This window comes from Amphiura filiformis, chromosome 17, assembly GCF_039555335.1.
Source record: "Amphiura filiformis chromosome 17, Afil_fr2py, whole genome shotgun sequence".
NCBI classification, from domain to species: domain Eukaryota; kingdom Metazoa; phylum Echinodermata; class Ophiuroidea; order Amphilepidida; family Amphiuridae; genus Amphiura; species Amphiura filiformis.
The window spans coordinates 33190155-33209086 of NC_092644.1; the positions used below are offsets into that span (position 1 = coordinate 33190155).

At 36.5% G+C, this 18932-nt stretch overlaps 2 protein-coding genes across 2 annotated transcripts in view; one reads left to right on the plus strand and one right to left on the minus strand.

Annotated features, from left to right (window-relative positions):
* LOC140137662 (LIM domain transcription factor LMO4-like) overlaps positions 1 to 18932 on the minus strand; it is a 274849-nt gene that overhangs the window by 74495 nt on the left and 181422 nt on the right. The gene's annotated exons all lie outside the window — the stretch shown is intronic.
* Positions 323 to 11679, plus strand: LOC140137661 (outer dynein arm-docking complex subunit 3-like). Its single transcript, XM_072159396.1, is given in 12 exon segments — positions 323 to 750; positions 1342 to 1518; positions 1521 to 1540; positions 2432 to 2611; positions 3876 to 4103; positions 4412 to 4534; positions 4955 to 5098; positions 6859 to 7019; positions 7911 to 8067; positions 9513 to 9668; positions 10516 to 10600; positions 10965 to 11679. Coding segments are annotated over 12 exon segments (1635 nt in total). The 5' UTR covers positions 323 to 674; the 3' UTR covers positions 11093 to 11679.

Genomic DNA, 18932 nt, shown 5'->3' on the forward strand with positions numbered 1-18932 from the left:
AAACTGCTTGTACTTCAGTTAAATGAGATGATAGGCCTACTACCTTCTTTGACTAAATCCTTAGCCCGGATCCTAGCCTATTAAAGTGTCCCACTTGGCACTTACCCCATCTTACCCTATAGTTTTATCATTTGCTAGCTTTTGTTGGGAGCTATTTAATCAAGTGGAAAAAATTCCTGATTCTGATATCTCGGCAAGATCCTTTCTTTGGACTTTTCAGACGTTCATTCTGTCTTCTTGGTAGTTAAAACAAACTACCAAGAAGACAGAATGAACGTGTTGTCGAAATACCATACCCGTCCCGACAACATCGCCCAATACTAAAAAAGATGGCCGTGCACAGGTTACGCTAAAAAAATCAGGTCTTTGCTACAAAATCTCAATTTTATAACGCGTTTAAATCAATTTTTGCTTTAAAATCAAGTTATAGTAAGCAGTAATAATCCTCACATGATCGGTGACACTTAAGGGTAATTTAGACGCAAATTTTTCTTGAAAAAGCAAGTTAAACACCAAGTTGTCAAGGAGACGGATAACAAAAACAACACTCGCTGACTCGTCTCGGTCATTTTGCCATACATGTTTACTGCAGCCGCGCCGTGCAGTGCAGTATTGAGATTTGGGCCAAAAATAAATTATTTTATGGTGGCAAGAGGTGCTTAAAATCAGAAACAATGCCGGGTGTCGGCAAAAATAACACTCCGATTACGGAGCAAATAGCGGAACTTCAACGAAAGATTTCTTTGCTTGGTAAGTAATTGGTGAATTTATATTTTGACAGTTCTCTCATTGTTTGTATGATTATGAGTTTTGATTTTGTAAATGAATTATTGCATGTTAACCTTTCTGTTGATCATGTTGATGTTTAATTTGAATGTTATTTATTTTGAATATAAGTCAGTCAATTGTATCTTTTAGAGCAAAGCATGAAAGGGTGCCTATTTTGATTTGAATTGAACAGCTAAATAAAATTGAACTGAGTGACAGTGCAGTGACAAATGGCTGCTCATGTGCTTGTGCAATTTTAACCATTGTATTTTTAATTTAAAATTGTATATAAACACCATTTTTGATGTGATCGCTCATCGGCGTCCTAACCAGCTGTAATTGTCCATATGCTGAACAGGCTTTGATGAGTAAGTGTTTTGCAGTTGCACTTTTGGCTTTTGACATCTGGACGAACTAGAAATAGAATACTATTGTAAAAATTGATTTCAATTCCTCCAAGAAATTTGGACATGAATTGCCAGCTCTTCATGATGAGTCGATGGGATTATTCAATTACATTTTTGATGGCAGTACTTACATAAAGTTTGTAATTTTGATTTAATCCATGTACAGATGGAGACCGCAAGGCTTATTACGAGAGTTCACAATGGACGATGAAACAGAATCGAGATTCCATCGCCAAGTCTCGACGAGAGAACAAGATGTTGCACAAGAAACTTGCGGACAGCAAGGCTGGCGATGAAAGAGTGATAAATGTTGCCTTCAAAGAAAGAAATGTTGAAAGGGCATCGTTCGTGGCAAATCTGGCAAGGTACGTTATGATCCCTGGGGCCACTTACTGACTCATTTAGTATCATGTGTTTTTGAACTGTTTGCATGTAAGTAGAATTTTATTGGACTAGTCATGCTAGTTGCATGAATTTACAATAACAATTGACCTGCATTAATAATGTATGGGAAAATGTGACATGATCAAGGGGAATGAGTCACATGTCGACCCTGGTCAAAAATGAGTTTTACACATGTTTCTGAAAAGGGCATTTAGAGCTTTCAGAAACTGAAAACTCCGTGTTGATACAACATTTTCTTTGCGAAGTTATGTCAATTTTTCAATTGCTGAAAACAATATAAAACAAAAGAATTTTAACACTTTCTTTGCTAATATCTCAAAATCAATATTAGCGACATCCGACTCATTCCCCTTGATCATGTCACATTGACTTCCTTCCTTTTTAAAAAAAGGCAGGAATGCTAAGCATGTTTGGTTTTTTATTTTGCCTTATGTGAATTTCTGCTTGAGGATGCCAACACATTGGATATTAGTTTATAAGACATTCATACATACATGCTATGTAACAGTGCACATGATTGGTCGAGCTGTCCCGGACGGATATCACTGGGTAGGGCAAATGAAGGAAAATCATGTTTTTTAACATTGTTACTGGTGGTTTTTTTGTTATTATTTTGATGACATAAGAATCACAAAATGTTCTGGTATGTATGAACGGAGTTCATTCATATATTTTCATGACTAAATGTTGTTTATGCCCTCAGGCCCCTCGGGCATAAACAACCGTTTAGTCATGAAAATATATGAATGAACCCCTAATTTATATTATAACGTTTTAAAAATATTTTGTGTTTGCTGGGTAAGCATATATATTATCTAATATGATTTTATTTAAACTTTTCTTGAACACAGGAAGCGATTTTATGTATGGATCAGAAAGTATGCGAAGCCAAGAAGCGCTTGAACAGTGCTTGTGCTCAGACCCGTAAACAAGAGAACCGTCTGGCTGAGATCGAGACCCAATTCAGACAGATGAAGAAAGATGCATCTGATGCAGATGCTATGGATGCTGGCACATCTGATGCAGCTATGGTGAGTGAGACTGGTTATTGACTGGTGTACAGTGTTCGATTTACCCGAAAAAAGTTACTTGCATCTGTGCAGGTAACATAGAAAATCTACCTGCACAAAGTGAAAGTAACTTGCACATCATTTAACAATATAAAATAAAAGTTTGTGCTGAGAAACTAATCATATTTTTTACAGATGAAAAGTAAAATTTGGTGTCATTTTAAAGGGATATCTATATATTGTAACTTCTTTGATTTAGAGGCATGTATGTTTTGTGATTCCAACTGTGTAATTTACAACTAAAATTCTACATGCACTTGTACAGGTACATTTGAAAAGTTACCTGACAGAATCAAAGTCACCTGCATAATTAATAATTATGTGCAGGTATGCAGGTGGTAAATCGAACACTGCTGGTGTAATTAATTAATTGGTGTTAATCATGATTTTCTATGTAGTCAGTCCCTTCATATAGTTGGGAACATGCCAGGTCTATGGAAGAGAAATCTTGATTCAAGGGTTGAAGCCGTGGGTTGAAGAAACATGCAAACTACCAACCTTGTTATAGGCAACTGATTTTCAAATGTGTTTTCAGGTTTTAGTAGGATTTGATAGCTGTCATGCTGGCTAATGACTGTAGAGTTTTGTTCACAAATCTTTTAATAAATGATTTTTTCATTATAAGAAGGGCAAAAAAAAATTAGGGGGTTGATACCCCTTAAGCGGGCCCCTGGACCCCCGGCTGTAAGCGCGAGAGCTCCACACGCTCCGTTTCGCAATAATTTGCCACCTGGCATAGAAATTGACCTAGCTACAACCCTGTAGTACAGTAGGCCTACAGCTTGCCATCATGTTTTAAAGTTTTATTTTACATGTTCTTTATTACATCATCATTTTCCACAGATGATGAATCAATACATTGTATGTTGTTTGACAAGCTTTCTATTCCTCTACGTTTTCAATCACATAATTTGACTATTGCTATGGCTGTTTGGATCACAAAAAGACTTTTTTGTTTAACCTTTGCCGTTAACCTTTTTGTGCACCAAACAGCCTTAGCAATTAACAGTTTTGTGTTCTAAGCAGTCGATATGTACGTAGGATTTTTCGAGTCGGGGTTCATTCTCCCAACTGATGCCCTCCTCCAACTAAAACCAAAGTGGGTAGAATATGTGTTTATAACAAAATCAAAACTTCCCTCATCTGGGAGGGCAATTGACACCCCACCAGCACTATATGTGCACATTATATTAATACAAAATATCTTCATATTTAATGCCTACAGAACTTACGTGCCTTGGAAAACCGCCTTGACAAAGCCATGCTGAAGCTACATGAAGCAGAACATATTAACCGTACTTACCTGTCAATCCGTGAACAGATGATAAAGGACAGTCTCACATTTGGTAATGATCTTGATGCAACGGAAACGGAGATTGAGAAGCAGAAACAGGAGTTGAAAGAACTGCAAGTGATGAATAACGATGCTCAAGTGTCTAGAGATGCAGCCAAGGTAAGTTTTCTTTCCCTATCTTAAGGAGTTTTCATTTAAAAACATTTGAAAATATATAATAAATATGGTGCAAATGATTCTAATCTTACAAGTACGATCACTTTCATATAGAATTGAGTAATTATAGGGAGTTTGATGAAGTACTGTAATGATGTTTCAATTTTGCAGTTTATGAGCAAATTTCAAATTTGTGTATTCCCCTCTCCCTCAGTTACTTGCAACGCATAAGTCAATTATAATACACTTATACAATTATCTTAAAAGAATTTCAAGTAAATATGTTGTAATTGACATGTGTCCCATTACAGGCTGAGCTATCCAAGCATGAAGAGACTGTGTACAGAGAACGACGCGAGAGAGAAGAGGGTCTAGCTGTGCTCAAGAAACAAGCTGAGGAGAAGAAGGCTCATGCTGAAAGAGTCGAGAGGAGGGTAAGTAATTTGTTTTCTATAGGAAAATAAAGCATTGAGAAAACTTTTGAGATCATCTTACCTTCTCAAAGAAAGCAATGAATGAGGATTATAAAACAAGGAATTTTGCTCTGGAGTGACGTTTTGCCTGCAAAACAGGCTCTGATGCCTAGTTGATTGGGAACAACAATTATGTAAAAGCACTAGAGAAGAAGGACATCATCAATACAGCAGAGTGATCAGACATTAGATTTTTTTTTTTTTTTTTTTTTTTTTTTGATTAGATGAGATGAGATTAGATTTAAAGCAATAATTTGGGATTTGCATTAAAAATAGATTTTTATTTTTCAATTAGGCATATCTGAAATAAAAATCAAAAGTATGCTATGTTTAATGAACATGATTTAATTCCATTTACTTATTTCATCCTTTTGGAAACAGCTCCAGCGTGCTTCCATTCAGCACGATGAGTTGACTCCTGAGCAGAAACAGATGGTTAGCGGTGAGGACCAGGAGAAGAAGATCAGCAGCTTTGAGGAGGCTTTCTTAGCCATCAAAGAAGCAACTGGAGTCTCAGATCTGCAGGTTAGTGTAGTAATATAAACACCCATTATGGTTGGGTGACTCATAATACAGAACAGAGTATAGACGAATCCAACGAGCCAAGTCATGGTCAGGATTTGGTCGGCCATCTTTGGTTTCCCGCTAGCACCAACCTGGGGTTTTGAGCGCCCGATTGTGCAAATAAATGCCGCCTAACACCTAGAGAAGATGCAAAGACGAGGAGGGTTAATAGAATAATATATACAATAGGGGTAATCCTGTCGCATCTATTCATACATAGTCCTTTTGTTTATCCATTTGTACATCTATGAATAGATGCGACAGGATTACCTGTGGAATTATCTCTATTGTATTATTCTATTAACCCTCCTCGACCTTCTCTAGGTGTAAGGCGGCTTTTATTTGCTCAACTGTTGGAACTGTATTGTGTTGTAAACTTAAAATCATTCTTTTGTCTACCTGTGTTTTCGCGGAAGGTATAAAACGGGTGATGGAATGCAGTTTAAAATTTCCGCCAAGGCCGAATCATTTCACATTTTGGATGCATTATAGCCGACGGGGACCCAACTAAAGGCTGCTAGTCAGGTGTAGGAATGCGTGTATTTGGATTCGTCTATACAAATATTGACTGCTATGAGGGTCTACGCCTCGGCATAGTCATGGTTTTGAGATCACCTTGGGCCTATAATTTTAACCATGCCCCAAATAAAGAGTAGTCAATATTTGTTTTATATACCAAATCTTGATTCTTGTCATCTGTTTGGTTAAAAAGCATTGATTTTGGGAAGAGAAATTAATAGTTTCAATGCGAACGGCGCAGATTACAATCTGTGATTTCCACATAATTATAGCGCGCGAAACATTAACATGTGCGTAATATCATTTTACGCTGGGAACAAAGCACATGCAGAACTGACCCCGTGGAATAATTACTTTTGCGGGCATAGTCAAAACTATACCCGCGCATTTAACCAATCAGATGGCGGGAATCTTTAGATGAGGTATCAGGTATATAAAGATACTTATTGCCGCCTGAATATGGAGCCAGGGAAAAGAAGAAATTAACATAAACAAATATACTTTAGTTGTTGTCTTGCCTTATCATAATGCCTTCTTTATCTCCCCTCTTTATCTGGTGATTTGGATCCTGTAGTTTTTGGCAAGGCTCTTCAACTGGAAAGTACTTTCCATTCCTGACTTTAGGATTGGGTTTAATAAGATATGTGATATTGAGAGTGACGATTAGGTTTACATAAGCTCCAGAACCAGGGTCCTGCTAGTCCCATCCAATAATGTGGGTACAGGGGCTTCAAAATCCATCAGCCCAATAATTCCAGGTGAAGTAAAAAAACTCATCAGATACCTATTTTTTTACTTTTTTGGCATTTTTTTACATTTTCTGACTCCCCCAGAACAGGTTTTGGCATTTTTTTACATTTTCTGACTCCCCCAGAACAGGTCAATGAGGTCATCAACAAACTTTGGGTTTGTCAGCCCCCTCCCTCCTGTTGAAAATCTTCCAAACTCATGTTGAAAATCTGTCGGAGCCATTGGTTTAGGGTTATGATTATGTCTACTAACCCTATTCTAAAGTTGGTCCAGCAGCTAATTTATATACATGTAGCAAGCTTTTCACAGGCTTTTTCAAACTTTTCATAGATGATCATTCTCGCGCCTTATATAGTTACAGACTAGATTATCTATTAGGTCATACGTCCAACCTTTCTGTGTTTTTTGTTTTTAATAACAAGCGGTGTGTTTTTTCTCCCTTGTCTATTCAGCAAGTTGTGCTACGCTTCCAGTCCCAGGGCGCCACCACACGTCACCTCAACGACTTGAAGGAAAGCGGTGAGAAACAGGTACTGAGATTGAAGGAAGACAAATCCAAACTGCAGAAAGAATTTGAAGAGATGAAGTATTCAGGAGAGGCTAAACTCTCAAGGTAAGTTTGGAAAACAAGTCTTTTGTTAAAAGAATCATGGACTGACAAATGCTGAAAAATAGCATGGACCCATTGTCATAAAGATCCTGAATGCGACACAAATGCAGATGCTGTTGTTATATTCCAGTAACATCAGGCATTAAGGGGCCACACAAGTCTGATAGTGCATGATGAAATGTTTTCATGACACCCCCTGAACGAGGTTCACCCTAGCAGCAAAAATACCCCTGCTGAAAAACCTTGTTACAATGTAACATTTTCCCCAGATGCAAATTAGTTTTTCGTCAAAAATGTTTTCTTTTAGTTTTTGCACTCAATTTATTTGTGTTTTTATCAGGTACATTTCATTTCTCAAGTGCCCTCTTCCCCCATCTATATATCCTATTCATTGGGACTTTTACTTCCCCATTTAAAACAGATGATGTGTCTCAATTTTTATTACTAGTAGCGGAATGCCCGTTATCCCATCCTGTATACCATAAACCATAATCCATACGCAAGTTGGCTATGCGCACCCGTGCGTGCGTCAAGTGGTGCACGACCCGCGAACGATGGAGCAATTTCTGCTACAGATGTGGACGCGTTGGTTGGCATAGCCCGTAAACAAACAGCCCTATATATTTGCCCGAAAAACTCACTTTTTTACTGTGTTTGCAGCCAATTCTTTCAACTGTTTTCAACCAAATTAAGTGCAATGCATTCCCTGTGTATTCTTCAATCTCCCATATAAATTTGGCGACATTGGGATTGAAACTGACGGAGCCTTTCAATCTTCATACCCACATAGTCACATACAACATTCGCCTATTTATAGTAAGATGATACTGTAAACAAAGTGAAGACATTGTGATGAGTAGTTATTTGATTTTCTGTTTATTTTGGTTCTCTTAGTGGTCAGCGAATGTTGGAAGAGTTCCAGACCCATCTGAAGACAGAGGAAGACAGACGTGAAGAAGCACAGGAGAAACTGGACAAAGCCAGCAAGATCCTGGTCAATGTCAAAGCAGGTGTGGAACACTTGGCAGATAAGCTGCAACATCTGAAAGCTGTAAGTAGTAATAATAGAAAGTACGATGTCATGTGTGAAACATATGAAAGGAAATTGGGCTGCATGAGAGAGCGTGGTTAAGGGAAGGGGTATGAACGTTTGGACAGTATTTATTGTGGGACATTAGAGCACATCAGACCTATCGAATTGCATTCTGAATACAAAGAATGTCCTTCTGATATCAAATAATTTTGATTTTTTGAAATTAGCAATGTAATAATACATTTTATGGCAAATCATTAAAATTGATATTTTTGATATTTAACAATACTGTAAACTTTATAAATCTGATGATTTGTACTTAAAGTGTATGTAGGTGGGATGAAAAGCCGACGATCAATTGAAAATTTTGAACTTTCGTATTGAAGATACAGATTTTTTTCCCAAAACACCAAAAAAAATTAGGTCTTTTTGGGGGAAAAAATCCATATCATCAATATGAAACGTTAAAATTTTCAATTGATCGTCGACTTTTCCTCCCAGCTACATACACTTTAAGAATATATCATAAATTTATCAAATTTACTTCGAGGACAGTTATATATCAAAAATGTGAAAAATATCAACTTTTAATAATTTGTCATAAAATTTGTATTATACCGTGAATTTCAAAAAATGAAAATTATTTGATATCAGAAAGACATTCTTCGTATTCAGAATGCAATTCGATGTCTGATGTGCTCTCATGTCCCACAAAAAATGCTGTCGAAACGCCCAAAACGCTCATTCCAGATCCCTTAATGGCTCCTCGTCTTAAGTTCATGAGGTCCCAGGTTCAATCCCAGTGTTGACAACTTGCTGGGGGTACTAACTCTGAAAACAAAAATCTAAATTGAATTGCTAACATCTTTAGATTAGATTCAGACTTCTGCTCTCAGCATGGAACATTTAGAATTGAGAATTAACTATAACTTTTTTTCGGAGGGGTGTTGAGCCGCTGGTTCTGGCTACAGAGAGTCATACCTATATGTATCTTGCAGTGAGTTTCGACAGGAGTAAGCTGTTTACTGTTAACCCCATTGTCAGGGAGCTGATTCTGATATCAACTATTAACAGCGGCACTCTGAGATGTTTGTAAGATTAAAAGGGCTTTCAATGTGGTAAATACATAAAATATGCTTAAGTTGATCACAGTTGGGATTGCAGAAGTTCAATTATCAAGCAAGCAAATAAAAGCACTTTTTTACAAGATTCTTTGTGTGTATGTATTCCTGTCTGCAATGTAGAGAAGAGATTATTTTCAGCTTGTCGCAAACATAAGGCAGAATTTGTTCTTGTTCTGTATTTTGTGTTTTTTGTATGTTTTGGAAAGCTCACATCCTAACCAAAAATTAAATTTATTTTTCTACATGACGTTCAAAATCTTAAGTAAAATTGTCTATCGCAACTTGTTTATATTCTACCTTTGACCATATCTTGATTTTCTGGTCTTTTTTTCCTTACAGACCAAGGGCCATGTCCCTCATGCTCAGCTGTCTGCAGACGCGGATGAGTTTGTTCTTGACCTTCTCGGAACTTGTGAGGAGAAGCTCCTCAAATTGATGGAGGATTTGGGTGACCAAGATGTAGATGGTGTGTTACAAACAATGGAAGAAGAAGAGGTAGGTGCTAGCTAATAACTTTTATTAGCTGTTTAATCAACAGACCTAATGAACCTCTTCATCAAGAGGTACGTGGTTGGAGACTTTTGAAGATGTTCCCCAAGACTTCTAAACATTTCCTGTCCCATTTAAACCAATGGTTAAGAGTAAACTTAGGCAACATTGAATTATTTGATCCATGATTTGGACTGCAACTATTTGGCAATCATTGCATCCATAAGGAGAATAGGTCTTGAAAACAAGATACAATTAATGTTTTGCAGCGTGCATGGTTACTAGATTTTCAGAACTCCAAACCAGTCAGGAACCCTGGAGAGAGGTCGGGTATCTATGCGATTCATGCTATTTGAATTTAATGGAGAAGCAAATGTCATCCACATGACACTATCAAAATTATGAGTCTATGAACCTGTCTAAATGCAGCAGTCTAGCAGAGATGCCAGTTTTTGAAATTTCCCAATTTATTGTGTCAAAAAGTAAAGGAAATGTACATTTTCAAGACATTTCATGATTTGCAGTCACTTTAGGATTTTGTTGCAATACCAACAAACACTTTTAATGAAGAGTATTGTATTCAAATCTGCATGATTTTATGATTGATTGTTTGGAGGTGGTTGAAAATTAAGTGCATAAATATTGCATAAAAATTTATAAGAATACTGGTAACTATAAGCATTTAGTACTAATTGAAAATCCGAGTGATACTGATTATTCAAAGGAATGTTTTCCTGGATAAATACTGCTCTGTTCACTTCTTTTACAAGCCAACACCTGTGGTAATATAAGAATTGTTGTTGTCAATTGTAAATTTGTATTGACATTTTGCTTTCTCTGTTCACCTTCATAGTTCCATGCCGGAATGGAGAGTGCCATGCCACAACACAATACTCGTATCAAGCTCCCTACCACTCAAAGAGAAGGCGTTTATGATGGTAAGTGTATAATCATAGCAATAAATTTATAAAAAAAAGTTGTGATTTTTCGGACGGACTGTCATACCAAAACTGGCTGCCATGTAATTAGCAGAGCTTGGTAAAAGGTAGAAATTTACAGCCAAAGTCCCTATGCTCTCTATTTAGGGATGGCATCAAAACTCAACCGCTGACACCCTGATTGAAATCCAGTTTGATTTTACGCATTTTGGCCCCAATTAGGGATATTTTGTTTGGAATTCCAATTCCATTCCCTTTATGCTTTGTTCTTGTCCCTTGTCTCCTCATCAGATCAAAACAAAATCTTGGATAAAGTTTGGTGAAACAAAACTTAAATATTTTTTGTTCTTTTAAACCATTTCAGATGATGAAGACAGCGCAGATGATGATGACATACTCACACGTAACCACCTCAAAAAGCAGGCACAGTTCCTCGTTGATTCCAAGACAAAGAAACACAAGGTCCGCGCTCGTAAGAAGAAAGGAAAGTAGAAAGGCCCCATAAAAGGAATAAATAGATATTTGACAATTCTGTCGGTGACATGTGTTGTAAATTTAAATATTATGTTTTTTCCTTTAAAATTTTTCTGTTGTATATCATGTATTATATGCTATGTCAAAATTAGAAGATAAAGAATATTAAGCTCAGCCATTTATGTGTCATTCATGGAGGCCAAAAATAGTGCAACTCCAGGCAAACTTTGTTTCAAAGTGTGTGGTAGTTTGCGCTGTGCATGTAACATGTTGCTCCAAAAAATGATGGCTAACCGGCTAAGAGGTAGCATGCGGAAACTTAAGTATAATGCTCAAGCTTACCGATTCCAATTATCATTCTATTTCGGGATTTAACTGATAAATGCAGGAGGTAAACTATTTGCTCTTCATGAACGACAAACCAATGTAGCGGATTTACCATAATGTTACATACGGCAATTTTCAGTTGGTACTCTTTGGGTTTATTTATTTCTTTGTGGAAGAGGGTTCAGTATCCTGCACATAAGTGAAACATGTTTATGTTCATATTTATGCCTGTATCACCACACGCACCAAGCTAAAAGTAATAGATTAAAGTCCTTATCATATATACCCAAAAGAGCACAGTAAGACTGGTCGGCCATAATATGGTAAAGCGGTGTATATTCTAGTTACATCACTAACAAGTTGCTTCCATTGCCATGATTGATGTTAACTTTTCTATTTGACTCACATGAAAAGGGTTGTAGCATAAAAAGGGATTGAAACAATGTTACCGTCTTTTGCCATAAGTTGATTAACTGAATGGTGCATACTTTGGTAAAAGAACATATGAAGAGTTAATTAAAAGCTAGCATTATAGGACATATGTTGTGGCCTTGATGCAAAAAGTTTGATAATGGCATTTATAGGCTTTTGCATGTGAATGCTTTATATATTTATCTGATTACTTTTACATGTGGGGCATGGTGGCGCAGGAGCCTAAGACTCACAAATGCAAGGTAGCTTCGAGGTTGTGGGTTCAGATTCCTGTAGCGCCAACGTGTTGAGCACTTAGGCAGGGTTCTTCACCCCTATTGCCTCTCCCCACCCTGGTGAACAAATGGGCAACAGCTTCATTCAATACTAGGAAGGTAACAGACTCGATGTGGGGGGAGGTGTAGCGATCCCCGCACAGCAATATTTCATGGAGGAGTCTGGCCTAATCGCTTCAAGAGAGAGATGGGCACTCCAGCCTGTGAATACAGGTTTGTCTCTTTACCTTTACTTGAACATGTTACAATACATCCGTCTACTATGTGAGGGTCATTGAAAAATGTTGACCAAAGCTATGGCAAATGGAAGTAACAAGTTAATAAAGTAAATAGATACCCCTTATTACCATGTTAGGTCTGCTGTATCTCCAATCATAACAAATATTATTGTGTCACAGATAACAGAATTATCAATGCAATGTGATCAGTCTATTTATCATTCTGCAATTGAGTGTGAACCATTATGTTGTGAAGTGTATTATTTGTCTCCTGTTGCCTTTATGGGAAGGTCAGTAAACCGTCCAACAATCATCCGTCCAAATATAACGGTCATCCGTCCATCCCAATAATTATGATGTCCAGTCCAACACCATGTTGGTCACTTATTAATTGGTCAGTTTTCCGTCCAGTAACCATCCGTCCAAATTCAAATACATCATACCTGATGCTGGTCACTTATTAATTGGTCACTTCTCTGCCCAGTATCTATCCATCCAAATTCAAACCCAATGTTTTGAAGAAAAAAAATGCATTGATGTGGTCTTGATCAGAGAAACAAGAGAACTTCTAGAGGGCAGTATTATAAATCACTGAACGTAGAGTATGACTGTGAGTTGTGTAGATTTCTATCTATCCAATGTATAGCCAGTTCTGCTACTTGCATTATATGGCATACTTTTTTTTTTTAATGCTAGCATACGTTGATGTGTATCTAGGTTCTTGGATCAGATATGGGAGAAGTTGGTGAAAGCCACAATGGTATACTAGTATACATGGACCAAAACACTCCATTCCATATTTTTGTGATGTAAACTTACCATTTTATTGTAAATGAGTGTTGTGTATATACAATGTAGCATAATGTATTACCAAATGTAATATAATGAAAATTCTAATTGTTAGTATTTAGTATGCAGTCAGAATCATACACTATTGTGTTCATTAATGAATACTTGTCATATGTAGATGAGGCTCAAATCTTTGGGTTATGTAGATGCCATAAGCTGCAAAATATCAATTATACTGGTCAGTGTTCCTGCTTAGAATTTGCTGTTGGACCAATTTGAACACTTACTGACATTTTTGGCCTAAGGCTTGGGCCAAAATTCTCAATATATGGTCAAATTGGGCTGAAAACTTCTATTTCTATTTACCTTTGTCTTTGTGGAAGGTTTTGCAACAATCTTTCAAGTCCTGCACCAATCGCGGACCATACAGCCTTAGCGGGAACACTGATGCTGTATCATGCAGGTACCTTTAAAATAACTGATCAGATTTGTAAATAAACATGTAGGGCCCTTACACACAAATACAAACACACCCCCACCCACCCCTCCCATCCCATCCCATCTCACCAATGTACATCATACACAAACACCCCCAACATGCACACCCCCCCCACACACACACCCTACATACAAACACACAATCAATACCATAATTTGCTTTTTCATAATGCAGTTATACTTTGAACAGGTAAGCCAGCTTGTAAATGTTGCAGTCACTGTGTAAGAGATGTTGAGATTCGAATCGGAACCAAACAACTGAATTGTTGAAAACGAGTCATTTACTTATTAACATTGACTATTTTGCAGTCTTTGATGTTTGATAGATCCTATAATTAATTGTCATAAATCATTGATTTTACAAAGTATGATATAATATACAAATGTTTTCAGATGTGTTCTTATAAATAAGCAATAATTTTTTCCAAATGAACTTGTAATGATTTGATCCGTCCAGAAGAGTTTTCATACATCATTTCCTATTAAATAAAGACTAAAAGTACATCATTTGAACTTGTTCATTGTGTTATTATACATTTAGTCCAGAGCCATTCCCTATTGCATTATTATTTGAATAAAAATTAAAAATGTAAAGAGTGATGTCTTTTGAAGGCACTAGCAGCGATTCGCTTAATCAGATTTTTTTAATCCATCAAAAAATAATTTGTAAAGAGAATCAGTGCTTACAAGGGATTCAGTGTCTGTATTGACAAAGTAGCTAAATGCAAATGAATGGCACATTTAATCAACAGTGCCGTTTTCTTCCTTTGTTTCAATTTTTTCATGTGAAAAATACCAAAATGGTAATTGCCATATTACTTTTAAGCTAGTTTTCCAAAAAATGATAATGTTTGCATGTTTTCGCTGGGATCAGTGATAGTGTCTTGAAATTGGTGTGTCAGCACGCATTGGTTTATCATTATTAACATTCATCTGTTCAATCCAACAATGGATGGGGCTCACAACTTTCAAAATCATTTATCTTAAAAAAATTAAACCGTGTATCCCACGTCCCACCTTCCTGTGGTCTCTGGACCCAAAGGTTGATCACATTTAAGATCATGATCCATTGGTTGGGAATGGGTACAAAAGATGAAGCAAAATTATCAGCTGTGGACAAGGGATGGGGTATGAACGTTTGGACAGTATTTATTGTGGGACATTAGCACATCAGACATATCGAATTGCATTCTGAATACGAAGAATGTCCTGATGATATCAAATAATTCTGATTTTTTGAAATTCGCAATGTAATACACATTTTATGGCAAATGATTAAAAATTGATATTTTTGATATTATACAGTACTCTGTAAACTTTATAAATCTGATGAGTTATACTTAACGCGGCTGTGTACTATAGACATTGTTTCTTTCGCGAAATTGAGTTTTTTTGATATGTTTGTACTTTGTTATGTTTTTTATAAATACAAGGAATGAAAATCCAGATTTGTAAACTCCAACTGCAATATTTTAAGGATTTTATTTCACTATTCCACTCGTGTTTGAAATTGAGAAGGAAAGAAAATCTTTGTTGTACCAACCAGGGTACACGCGCGCAACAACGCATCGCGATGCGTATCGCGCAATTTGTTAACGCACAAATACGCTAGGCATACGCGACGCTTATCTGCATGCGCGGCGCATCTTATGGAAACACCACGGAAGCAATGATTTGACAAAAACCTAGTGGTCAAATGGCTCCGTTTTAGCTGATAAAATGTGGGTTTTTTCAAGTTCTTTCCCCCGATTTAAATATCAAGTTATGAATGGATTTCGCTCAAACTTCTCAAGGGGCCGTGGATTAACCCGATGTTTATGTAATGTAAGGTAGAAAAACGAAAACTGCCGCATTCTCATGTGAGATTCGATGAAAGTGCAAAATGTGACCACTTTAAACTTCAACGGCCATTATTTCAATGTTCATTTTCTCGGTAAAATGACGATTTAGGTACACGATAACTCAATAAAATACAGCATCTATAGGTAAGCAAATATGATCATCGTATGAAGCATGATCGACTCAAGAAACGTTTTCCCATTTTTTAATATTTTGGTCTATTTCCGATTTTAGGCATCATATTGTGCAAATTGGCGTTTGTGAATTTTAAAAAGTTCATTTTGATGCCTTATATGGTCAATATCTCAAAAAATAAGGCCAATATCAAAAAACTAAAAAAACCGTTTTTGGAATGGAGCCTCAAGATTGAGATAAAAACAAAATAAAATATTTTGGAAAGAGTGTTTTTTTGTTATGATGTACCGAACAAATATTGCCAAAAATTCACTTTTTGGGTATTTTCTTCATAACTGTTGTTTTTACACCAAATCTATATTTATATTAAGATTCATTGATGTCTTGCCTTCATAAAAATGTATACTTTTATATGTCTTGCGCGAATAATTACAAAGTTATTGCACTTTTACTACATGCATGTCTGAGAGTACACAGTTACCTTAAAGTGTATGTAGATGGGATGAAAAGCCGACGATCAATTGAAAATTTTGACCTTTCGTATTTAAGATATGGATTTTTTTTCCCAAAACACCAATAATAATAGGTCTTTTTGGGGAAAAAATCCATATCTTCAATATGAAAGGTCAAAATGTTCAATTGATCGTCGGCTTTTCCTCCCAGCTACATACACTTTAAGAATATATATCATTAGATTTATAAAATTTACTTCGAGGACTGTTATATATCAAAAATGTGAAAAATATAAAATTTTAATAATTTGTCATAAAATTTGTATTATATCGTGAATTTCAAAAAATGAAAATTATTTGATATCAGAAAGACATTCTTTGTATTCAGAATGCAATTCGATATGTCTGAGGTGCTCTCATGTCCCACAAAAATACCCATCGTTAGTCAAACCCATGATAACATATTACTCTCATGTTGCAACCAATTCACAAATTGAATGAATATATCGAACATTTATAGAAGTACTGATAGACTACAACCTTGTTTTACCAATAAGCAAGACGTCTTGAAAATAGGTCATTATGTACTGTAGAAAATTAGTTTCCAATATTTCTGTTGATTGACACCGATCATATTTACAACCAGTGGGTCCCTTGTGTCATATGAAACATCTCCTCCCCTCTTGCCCACCCCTTTGGGATTCTGACCGCGTGATATTTCAGATTTTTCGACAATTTTCGTCAACAATTTTACCCCTTGGTCCCCATCTGCAAAATATCTCGTTATACCAAAATAAGAGAAAACAACATCAGAACGAGTTAATTGGAAATATAAGTTATTGCATATTTGAGATGTGTCAGGAAAAACAGCCCAAAAAGATAAAGAAAAAAAAAGAAAACCCATAGTAAAATGTTCCTTAAAAATATCCCAATCTAATATCGGGAAGTTTTTAATTTCACTTGGTTTGTACTTGGCTGTTTTCCATTTATCGCTTGTCACAAAAAGAAAACCCATAGTAAAATGTTCCTTAAAAATATCCCAATCTAATATCGGGAAGTTTTTAATTTCGCTTGGTTTGTACTTGACTGTTTTCCATTTATCGCTTGTCACATTATCTTCGTATCATTCTTCGCTTTCTTTAATGATGTTACAAAAAATATTGCACTGGTTTAAGTAGCTGGTGTTGGAGAACATGGAAACACGATAGTGGCGAAACTAATTCAAATCACAACCTATTGCAAGTATTATAGGGACCCGATGCATGCTGTATATTTTCGCGGCAAAATCTGAGCTGAGTGTTTCCAAGATTTGGGTTTGGATTTTTTTGATACTCGCAAATGTTACGAATTCCGTGAACGAAATATTTGTTGAAATTGTATGTACTGAGAAATGTTTTCAGATTCAATCATTTTACAACGGGGTTTCAAGGAATGTTGGCAGTGACGTAGATTTCTTTTTTACATTGGGGAACATGGGTTTGGAAAAAAATTCTTGAAGTATGGTGAATCCAGCATCTTTTGGCAACAGAATAAGCCTATGGTACAAATGCGCGCGAAAAAATGTGCCAAATTGAAGCTAACTTTGTGAAATATACTGCAAAATATGGAACAAATTCGCGAGAAGAGCACAAAATTGGCACTTTTTAGGCTAATATGGCAAAATATGAGGTTAATTTTGTCACAGGCGTCAACATGGTGGACTATATGCACCATCCCGCATATATGTCAAACTATTTGAAGATTCAAGGAGGGGATCAAAAGTATACTTATTAAGTTGAAAATAAAGGAAGGAAAAACGGGGTTTTTTTTTCTCATGTGGCGCGGTGATCACATTACGGTTTCTTGTTTGACATGGTCGAACGGTCATTATCTCCTGCAAACACCATCACCAGTCTTGAGATGTTGGAATAGTATACTATCTTGGTTTTTAAACGAGTGTTTAACTGCAAGCCAAGAAAAAATAATACTTTTGAGCTCTTTTGATAGAGAGAGAAAAATGTGTAACAACACAATATTCCCAGAGAGTATCTTTAAGAAAATCTCATAATAACTCTAAAATGCAAAATCTTGCTTGAGTCTGTCTGGTCCTACAAGGACGCGTGTGTAGGACTCCGCACGGAGTGACTGTAACCAGTGGCGGCGCCAGGATTTTTTTCGGGGGGGCATGGGGGGAAGTGAATCTCGGGGGGCAAAATTGGCAAATTTTGCGCAAAATTGAGTGATTTTGGGGTTTTGCCTCAAAGTGGGGGGCAAACTGGGGCTAGAAAATATTGGGGAAATGGCCCTCCCCCCCGTAGCGCCGCCACTGACCGTAACAAACTCATTCTGAAGGAAACATTGGACATGGGCACTATCCTATGTACCTTTTTCCTATAAATCCGCAAATCACACCATGTTTACCGCGTTTACGGATAGTGTCATCAGTACCTGACAATAATATTGAAAGTTTTCTGCTAGGCGCGTTGCTTACGAGTTTGGTTAGATTAAATTTACCAATCTATTCCAAGGGTCAAATTGATAAGTGATATAAAAAATGTTTGTAAATAATAGTTATTAAAGCGATGTAGAGCTTAGAGAATGAGCACCTTTTTATTCGATTTAAGGATTTCTACGAAACATCCCATCTGTATTTTTTTATTTCCATTTCGGAAAATGTTGTTCGATCGAGCTGTTAGATTCTTTTACTTTGTGGATGGATATTAAAGAAGGATGGTACGATTTCATCACATGCTATCTCCACATTAGTTGAATGACACGGAATCGCACTGACCACTTGTGGATTTTATGCCAGTATTCCAATCCCTTCAGAAATAAAAGCATAAAGGACATTTCAAGGGCCCATGCTGTATTAAGGGTACACGACGTATTGTTGGTCGAAGATTTTCATTATTTA